The sequence below is a fragment of the Daucus carota genome, chromosome 5 (genome assembly GCF_001625215.2).
Source record: "Daucus carota subsp. sativus chromosome 5, DH1 v3.0, whole genome shotgun sequence".
Classification (NCBI taxonomy): domain Eukaryota; kingdom Viridiplantae; phylum Streptophyta; class Magnoliopsida; order Apiales; family Apiaceae; genus Daucus; species Daucus carota.
Genome location: NC_030385.2, coordinates 456,144 through 466,143, shown reverse-complemented (window position 1 = coordinate 466,143; position 10,000 = coordinate 456,144). Strand labels below are relative to the sequence as shown.

At 35.5% G+C, this 10,000-nt stretch overlaps 1 protein-coding gene across 2 annotated transcripts; it reads left to right on the top strand.

The window, feature by feature from the left end:
• Positions 1 to 4,362: 4,362 nt before the first annotated feature.
• LOC108219666 (uncharacterized) lies at positions 4,363 to 9,962 on the top strand. Of its 2 annotated transcripts, none has more exons than XM_017393155.2 (13): positions 4,363 to 4,943; positions 5,556 to 5,708; positions 5,790 to 6,002; positions 6,090 to 6,179; positions 6,292 to 6,408; positions 6,659 to 6,928; positions 7,072 to 7,228; positions 7,351 to 7,428; positions 7,713 to 7,813; positions 8,440 to 8,610; positions 8,877 to 8,951; positions 9,174 to 9,281; positions 9,462 to 9,962. In XM_017393155.2, exons 1-13 carry the CDS (start codon positions 4,560 to 4,562, stop codon positions 9,786 to 9,788), a joined length of 2,244 nt encoding a protein of 747 aa, XP_017248644.1. In that variant the 5' UTR covers positions 4,363 to 4,559; the 3' UTR covers positions 9,789 to 9,962. The 2 variants fall into 2 exon arrangements, with proteins under 2 accessions (XP_017248644.1, XP_017248645.1); XM_017393156.2 differs by having other exon boundaries at positions 4,805 to 4,943; positions 5,569 to 5,708.
• The last annotated feature ends 38 nt before the right edge of the window (positions 9,963 to 10,000 follow it).

The following is a 10,000-nucleotide window of genomic DNA, read 5'->3' as shown; positions in this document are numbered from 1 at the left end:
CCAATTGATTCAATTCGTTAGCCCATCCTTATACCAATCCAATAAGCCCAACTCGTTATTAGGCCCAAATCATTTTGCGTGGAATTCTATCCACCCAACATTCTTCGCTTTTTATCTTTAAAAAAAAAAACATTCTTCGCTTTTATATATTTAGGGATTATTAAGCATTATTAATTTATATTAAGAATTATATTCTTATCTTAAAATAATTAATTTAGTAACTTTTTTATGGGTTGTTGTGTTGGGAAATTTATAAACCACAAATTACATAATATAATATTTAATTCAAATTATAAAGATGATATCATTTTCGAAGAATGTTTGATTTATGAGACTAAAAATAAAATAAATAAATCTCTTAAAACGTCAGATATTTTGTGCTAGTGCTTGTCCAGGAAGGGAATGAATGGTTATTTCTCTGTGAAATTGTGATCATATGGTAACACTAAAATTTCGTGCAACATGTTAAATCTAAACCTCTAGGTCACTAGGTGGCACAAGAAAAACACTGATACAAATCTATGCATTCAAATATACTAGTACTATTCTCTCAACTCCCGTCAAAGTATTTTTCCCCTAGAATTGTTTCCTCCAGATGTGTTGATCTAAGTTGACTGAATTCACAGGTTAAATGATTTTCTTGGAAAATGAGTTTTCCTCTATAAATTTCGATTCGCATAGCTCTAGCTCTACGCTTAGCTTGTGTCGAAGATATTTTTCATGTATAAACAACAGGAAATTATGTGATCTAAAAGAAGATAAAACCACAGTATTTTGGTGGTAGGTTATACTCTGGAAGCCATGGTTGTCTAGCAGAGATTCTCTGATCCGCTCCAAAATAATATAAAATCACACATAGACATAACTACATAAATATTTAAGTATTGGCTACTCTGATCACCACCACTCACTTATGACTCATCAGCATTCAGAGTCTCAGTGACATTAAAGGAGTAATTATATTGGCCCATTGTTTTCCAGCTTTGACAATCCCCTTCACCTAAATTGTTGACCTCATTTTTTCTTGATGCATTCGTTTGTGGATTATTTTTATCTGTGACTGTTAGTACTATGTTTTGTGTCATCTGTGATGACTTGTGATTGTAGGATGCGCGACAAACTAAAGTTACCTTTTGACCCTTCACCGCTCGCTATCTCCTTTTATTTTGGACTGTGCAGCTGATTCGGACACAGTCCTAGATCATATTCATACTATTATGTTATTGTTTAATTAGCAAGAGGATGATCATTAGGCGTGGAACTCATGGCTAATCATAATTACTCATCATATGTTTAGGAACCAAAAGGGCCATGTTAAATGAGGAAGAATGAGAAGTCGGGACGATATCATCTGATCAAGAGGTCATTGATCACTCGTGTTTGTTTCTCGAAAAATATATTGATTTGGCATGATGAGGACTGAGGAGGGAAAATGTGTTATTTTATATCCAGAGCAAAAGTTGCAGGCCGATATCTGTTAATTGTGATTGCAGCGAAAGAGGTTACCCCGCAGAAATTAAAGGGAAAGGCAGAGGTGATGGTGATATACTACTACAAGTGGCGAGTCAAGAGAGTGAAAGCTAGTGGGACTGGGTTTCGTTTCGTCTACAATTACAGCAATTAGGTGACTTCCCATTAGTGTAGATACGACCCTCGATCAATTAATTGCTGGCCCATTGTCTTGCTGTGTGGTCCATTTCGATCTTCTTTTCTGTCAATTCTTCATTTCTTAATCTTCTTTGCATTATAGATTGAAAAAACAAAAAAATTTCTTTGCAATGTGCATGTTTGTTTCATAGAAACAGAAACTGCTTCTGGCCTCGACAAGCAGAAGCACTTTTAAAAAGTTGAGAATGCTAGCTTCATAATATTAAAAGTTGCTCATTTTTATAGTTATTTTGATACTTAATTATGATCGTATTTGAAAAATGAACTGTTTTGTCCCATAAATATAATCAATTATTTTGAACAAATATTGGACAGAGTTTGAATAATCTTTATATATTTCAACAAGATACATGAGAAAAAAGCTTCTCCATATAATTTTTTTATAAATTAGCCTCCACGCAGCTATTCCAGTTCAATAACTACCGTATATCAATATTAGGAAATTAATCTGATCAAAATTGTGATGCAGAAATGTTAATGATAAAAGATGGATGAGTCATGTAAGAGAGAGTAACAGAAATTTGGTGAAACACGAATCTCGTATGTGTGGGGAAAGATAAGCAAAAGAGGACAAAATGGGAAGACAAATCTAATCCCAAATTTACGAAAGATATGGGGGTGGCACACACAGTTGACACAACGCTACAACTGTAGGAGGCTCTAACTTTGGTTCAGTAATCACTAGGAGCATGAAGATTTCGTAGGCGGTTCACAAACAGAGTTGTTCGCGTGCAAGCTCAAGCTCGGTTCGTTAAGAACTCGAGCTCGAGCTCGAACACATAAATGTGTTCGTTAAGAAACGAGCTCGAGCTGAGCTTTTAATGTGTTCAGCTTAGCTCAAGTTCGGCTCGTTAAAACTAAAAAAAATGAAATATTTTCAAGATAATTTTGTAACATATACATGTTATTGAACGCCGAATTCAAAACACACTAAAAATTTTATTTGAATTTCTATTTTAAGAGTCAAGTAGCGGTTTGATCTTATTTTTTTCTGGCTCGGCTCGTATTTGTTCGTGAACAAACTAGTGTTCGGCTCGTTAGTAAACGAGCTCGAGCTCGAACACAATTTTTTGTTCGATAAGATAGCTCGGCTCGATTCGATAAGAAAAAATCTAAAACTCGGCTCGGTCAAAACTCGGCTCCACTGTGTTCATGAACAGCTGTAAGATTTTGTAACATCGTCAAACTAATAAAACTGGTCCCCTTGATCAAATTTCAACTCTTTCAGCAATCATAGCTTAAGACATTCATATCTTCTGGAATATCATGTTTAAGAAGCCCAGCTTGTTCCCATTTTCTCATGCGAAAGATATTATGGAAATTTTCGAATCGTCTTGATAACTTAATAACTAGATTAAAATATTGGACTTTCACGGCAATGTCCGGAAATGTGGAGAGACTCGGTCTATGTTGGTGATGCAACACAATACAAAACGAGGCCTGGTATTTATGTACGGATACGGCCGGTGCTCACTTTTTTAATAATGGAGCGATGGACAATATAATTACACATGAAACAATCAAGGATGAGATTCCTAAAGTGGAGATTAGTGTCACGCTATCACCACTAAAGCAAAGTATAACTAAACCTATGAATCCCATTTTTTAAGCCCTACCCCCGGCCCTTGACCTTAAATTATTCAAACACTTGCTAAAGCAAGAAAGACTTTACACTAATGTATCTCACCCGAATTCTAAGGGAACAACTAGCTTACATTCCGATCGCTGTAAAAATGGGGAATGGTTAATAATCAATGCAGATGTTGATTAGAGATTGATCAGATGATTTAGAATTAATCGGATTAACAATCGGATATATTATAATAATATTTAATATATTATTTTTTTTTATTTTTTGTCATAAGGAATAATTCCATTAATCGAAAATATAATGACCGAAAAAATAGAGTTTCTTCGTCCAAAAGAACTATATCATCTAATCGAAAGTATGCAAGTACTCTGAACATCTAGACAATATCACATTCAATGTCTGAAAAAATAACTCATCAAGAAAGGCTTCGTTAAAATCCCGCAACAGTAAAACGGAGAAAAACTCAAGCATGAAAAAGAGCCTTCCAGAGAAAAATACATCATTTACAAACACACTAATGATAATGGGAGAAGTAAGTGGGTACATTGTTTTAGTTGTTTTATTATTTGATTTAACTTGATTTTCTGGTTGTTTCTATAATATTAGTATTGTCCTGAACGCTCATTTTTCGACATTTACAATCACTTGCAATTTATTATAATTAAATATAATTTTCAACAGAATTATCTAAAGTTAAATATGTAATTACATAATTTAATATACCACATGAAAGAATCTATAACAATTAATCAAATATTGAAATTCGAATCGAAATCTTACAAGAAATTAATTGAAAATGAATCCGCCAAATTAGTGATTAGTAGAACCAAGACTAGAATTACTAAGAATTTACATGCAGTAACTTGTAGAGGGTAAAAGTATGTAAAAAGTCAATTGTAAATGCATAATACAGGGGAAAACACAGAAAAAAAACTCAGCCATGCGAGTGGAAAGATACAGAGAAATGCAATAATTATTGGTCACGTAACAGTAGAAAACATAAATGCACCAGCAACCTAACTGTTCCCAAAAGCCAAAACCTCAGTAACTAAAAAAATAAAAAGAAAAAAATGTGAATAATCAAGAATTATTTCTTACACCAACCAATCTACCATGGCCTCCATGATATAACTAGCCTCGTCTCTTTCTATTCGCCTCACTCTTTTCACCCGTCCTTTTCAATCCCAAACGTTTACACCGCTTATTCATCCAATTCTCTCTTCACATTGCCTAGCTGGTTTTAAAAACTGCGATAAGCGAGAGCGAGAGAGATATCATCTGACCAAGAGGTCTCGTACAAATGGCGGATCAGTTATCGAGCTCAGTAGCTTTCGGGCTGAAGCTGTCGAAGCGCATCTACTACGGAAGGCAAGTGTCGGCGCCCAAGGCTTCCGTGATGGAGAAGTCATCGTCGGACACGTGGCTGCCCAGGGGGCCCATGGTTTACGCGGAGATCAAGGAGCCAGGCGTAGTGGACAACCCGGATATTCCGACGTACCAGCCGTACGTGTACGGACTGTGTGAGCCGCCGGCGTTAATACCGTTACACATGCATGGGGTGGAGATGGAGGTGGATTGTTATTTGGACACTGCGTTTGTTAGTGTGAGTGGAAGCTGGCGAGTTCATTGTGTGCTTGCTAATAAAACGTGTGATTGTCGCATTGCGATCCCCATGGGCGAACAGGTATTCTATGCTCCCTCCGTCCCGAATTGTATGAGCCACTTTGATTAGAACGGTTTTTAAGAAATGAATACTTGACTAAATTTTGACGGTATAAAAAAAGGGTGAGTATTAAAATGATTGTAGTTTATGAATGTGTGTTTCCGAGTTGAACAAAAGCTGTCAGTGATGTTTCTTTATCAAACAAAAAGAATCCAGTTGAACAGGTCTACAATTGTGTGTTTGCAGAATGGTTTGTTAATTTTCAGTGTGAATTTGGTTATAATAGTTAAAAATGGGAAAATCAATATTTTTACTACCGTGTATTTTAACAAAGTAAATGCTTTGTTAATATGAAGTTACGGGTGATGATTATATTTGGATCTTGCTCATATAGGATGACTGACCGCTGTGTTAGTATTCTTTCTCTGTGTATGTGCGTGTTTATGAGATTGTCTTGTACTATTGATGTCTGATAATAGTTAGTTAATTGCTTGCATAAGCAATGAGAATATGTAATACATCTACATCGCTTATTCAGCTATCCAGATCTTATACACAACTATGCAATAGCTTGATATTGGCATCTTATAATTCCTGATTCCTAGTTCTCAGAAGAAATGATATGGCTAACAGGGTTCAGTTCTAGGTGTTGAAGTCAGTACGACTAGAAGTTCATTCTATACCCAATTGATTGCTACCAGAGATACGTGTGATACAGAAAACAAGGATAATGCAAAGGATGGTTGCCTGCTCAAACGCCAAATATACACATTCAAAGTTTCTCAGGTTATTTTTCATCTAGTTCATAGCGATTTTTTGTGAATCAAAATAAGAATGCAATTTATATTTTTATCTAATTTGGAGAAGGTTGAAGGCGGGTCCAATCTCCATGTCAAAGTCAGATGGTCTCAGAAAATGGTGTATCAAGATGGTCAATTCTGCCTCTCTGTTCCGTTTAGTTTTCCGACATATGTAATACCTGTAGCTAGTAATATCAATAAAACAGAAAAAATTCAGCTGAATCTGAAGGCTGGTATTGGGACACAGGTCCTGTGCAAAACCACTAGTCATCCGTTTAAGGTAACGGGATGCGTTGTTACATAATTTTAATCTGTGGAATTAGAACTTGTGAACTATGTAGTCATAATCTTTTGTATCTCTATGCAGGAAATAAGACGCGGAGCAGGGGAGCTGCTCCTCTTATATGAGGCTGAAGTTGTGTCATTTTCCAGCACTGACTTCTTTTTTTCTTATTCTGTAAGACTCTATACATCTTTTGTTTGAATAATGCACTTCTTATTTCAATATGCTTTCTCCAAAATCAGATGTTCAGCCTTCGTGATATATTTGACTGTTTATGGTTCATCAGGTTTGTTCGAGTGATATATCTGCTGGTCTCCTATTGCGTGCTCCATCTCCTCATGATCATGACCAGAGAGAGATGTTCTGCTTTACCCTATTCCCAGGGAGTGACCTTTGTAGAAAGGTTCATTTAAATATAAACATATTCTTCATGCCTATGCCATTTTATTATAATATTCAGGAGTATGAAATATTTTAATTTCCACTTGTATATATAACAAAATTATGCTTGAGAAGTTTATCTATTGTTTGATATAAAGGTTAAGTTAATGTTTGTACAACAGAGCGTAACATAGTTTTTTTTTTTTTTTTTTTTTCATTTATTTTTCCCTTAGCTTATCTGTACTCTTATGCCATCTCAATGAATGTTATAGGTTTTCAGAAAGGTCATAATCTTTGTTGTGGATATAAGTGGAAGCATGCAGGGAGGCGCCATCGAGTCTGCAAAAACTGCACTACTAGAAGCCATTTCAAACCTCTCCCAGACGGATTCTTTTAACATTATTGCCTTCAATGAGATTAGCGCAGCGTTCTCACCGTCCATAGAACTTGCATCAAATGAGACAATCGAAAAAGCTGCAGAATGGATCAGTACAAATTTAATTGCAAAAGGTGGCACAAACATCGTGTCACCTCTAAATCAGGTATGAAGTTGCATTTTCAATCTGCTAGTATTCCTCATATATATGCTTGTTGGAGCTATTAACGTGTTTCTAAAATTTATACTTGTATTTTAATCTGGACAATTGTGATATATCTGAGGTGTATATTAATATGCTTGCTACAGGCAATAGAAATGGTTGCGGAAACTGGTGATTCAGTTCCTTTAATTTTTCTCATCACGGACGGGGCCGTTGAAAATGAACGTGACATTTGCAACAACATTAAAAAACTCTTCTTAGACTGGGGTCCCGATTCTCCTCGTATATGCACATTTGGGATAGGTTAGCCTTCACTTTTATTTGCCTCTTCTGTCAGCAACTAAGAAAATTGTAAAAGAAATAATCAGCTGTACTGTTTATGCATTTGATTTTAAAATTATTTTCATGCAAGTTCACCATTACAGGTTCATACTGTAATCATTTCTTCCTACAAATGCTTGCGCAAATTGGAAGAGGTTATTATGATGCTGCATATGATATTGGTCAGTTCTTTGTATTACACATTAAAATTATATTATAATTTGTATGTTAATACTTCTTTTAGTTTTTGTCTTCGCGGACTGCATTATATAATGCTAAACACTATCAATGTAATATTTATCTGTTTAGAGTTGGTTGTGACAATTTATTGCCTCAGTTTAGTTATCAAGGAAAAGTAACTCAAATATGTTTCTTGACAAGAAGTCTTCATGTTATCTAGTTACTAGTCTTCTTGAATGATGGTATCTAAACTTTGAACTATATATTTTGATGATTATTTTCTCAGATTCCATCACCTTCCGAATGCAAAGGCTATTTGACAGCAGTTCATCTCTCATTCTTACAAATATCAAAATTGATGCCCTGGAACACATTGATAAATTAGAGGTACATTGTTCAATACGCCTCTTTGGTTTTTGAATGATTCCTGCTACACTAGGAGATGACATTCAAGGTTCATCAACTTAATATGGTATACTATAGGGATCTGATATGTTCATTTTAGTTGAGTAGACTGCATTTAATGTAATTTTTTCACTGAGGTTTTGTATAGATATATGATACTAACTCCAATTTGTATCTCCGAGGATAAGGTTAGCGTTATTTTATTGTTTGATACTAGTTAGTAATGAGTAGTCCTGTTACCTTATATTTGATTATGCAAAAACATAACTAATAATAATTGACAAATTACACATTCTACCTGTGTTTGGTAGTAATTGGTATCAAATCGAGTGCCTCAGGCTTGTATGCTGAGGGGGTGAGGGTTTTGTTTGTTTTCACCACCGGGGTCTCATTAAGAGAGTGGCTTTCATGCACGAGGGATTGTATTTTCCTCTGTAATTGCAGAAGACTTAATCTCTAGCTCTAGTTTTTCTAATATATATTTCTCCATTTTTTGACAAATGGCGAGATTAATAAATCATCATTTCCAATTCCATGTAGTGCTCTTGTTTGGTTTTTTATTCATGTGATCATCTCACTTGATTGTCTTTGTATATCCTCATGCACAGATGTACCCATCTCGTATTCCAGACCTTTCTGCCGGCTGTCCAGTGATCGTATCAGGCAGATATTCTGGGAAATTCCCTGATACGCTTAAAGCTAGTGGCACCTTGTCAGATTTGAGTAGGTTTGTGGTAGATGTGAAAGCACAAAATGCAAAGGACATTCCTCTAGACAGGGTAATTTCTAAAATTTTGAATTAAAAATTTCAACTTAATTATCTGACGATCAAGAACATATATTCATCAGTGTCTGATTTGAATAGTCTTTTGCTGATCAATGATTATGTATACAGCATTTGTTTTACATCAATAATCAGGTCAACTGCCTCTGAAACAACGTTGCATTTATAATGCAGAGTCAATTCCGTATATGTTTTGATTTTTCGAATAAATACGTCGCACTTCTACACGGATTTGCATCTAACCCTCATTCTTCAAAGCAGGTACTTGCAAGAAGGCATATTGATACACTCACATGTCATGCTTGGTTGTCTGGAAGCAAACCACTAGAGGAGAAGGTTAGTTTTTTATCTTTTTGATGTGCTTATAGAAATAAATCGACATTATAATCTGGTACGATGCCTCAAAGGATTGATGCATGTAACATGTATTTGCAGATGTAGTATTTGTGTAGAACAAGAGTTGTTTGTTCTTCAAGTAATTTTTAAAGATTTTGCCTGCCTAAAATTGTTATGCATTGTATCCGCTTCTGATTAATTGAGTTATTCCCATGCTTTTAGGTTGCAAAGATGAGTATTCAGACAGGAATTCCATCAGAGTATACCAGCTTGATTTTAGTCCAGACTGATAAAGGAAAGCAATCGTCTGGCCCAGTTCTAGTACAAGAGGTAAGCTTTCAGCTAGTTATGATTATTATTACATGTAGCTAGCTACTTCTACTTGATCAACAATTTTTTGAACACATTATATATTTTAAGTTGCACAATGATAAATTTGAGATTCAACATTTTATCATATTTTCGTGCATTTCTTCTGAATTGCTGATTGCTGAAAATATTGTGCCACAGATGATGGGGATGAATGGCAGGAAAGTAATATTTCTCAGGAACACGGGTATCGGTTTTGGTGACTTAATGGCTACATCTGAGAATCTTCCTCTTGGCAGTGGAGAACCAAAGTTGCACGTATCTAAAGATTTTATGATGAAGGCGGCGACGAATTTTTGTGGGAGTCTAATGGATCGATGCTGTTGCATGTGCTTCATTCAGGCCTGTTCACAAGTAAATGATAAATGTGCTGTGGCATTTACCCAACTTTGTACTGCCCTCGCATGTTTCCAATGCCTCAGCTGCTGTTGCGAGATCTGTGATTCATGTGACCAATGCTGCGGTTAGTGTAGATATAACAATCCTGATAACAGCCTAGCCTAACAGGCTTTGTATGTGTACATTCTGATCTCGAACAACTATGTCATACTTGAACTTCTGATGCGAATAAGGTGAATCTGATCTCACATTTCGAAGACCTTTCTCTACTTTAAAGGATTCAATTATATTCGGTTTTATTGATCTCGAGTTTTAAGTCAAATCTTAATACAGCATTACTG

Bases quoted from the DNA above. Each gene is read 5' to 3' on its own strand.
- LOC108219666 (XM_017393155.2), top strand. From the start codon at position 4,560: ATGGCGGATCAGTTATCGAGCTCAGTAGCTTTCGGGCTGAAGCTGTCG. The intron at 4,944-5,555 runs GTATTCTATGCT...TATGGCTAACAG, and splicing joins CGATCCCCATGGGCGAACAG to GGTTCAGTTCTAGGTGTTGA. The intron at 8,952-9,173 runs GTTAGTTTTTTA...CCATGCTTTTAG, and splicing joins GCAAACCACTAGAGGAGAAG to GTTGCAAAGATGAGTATTCA.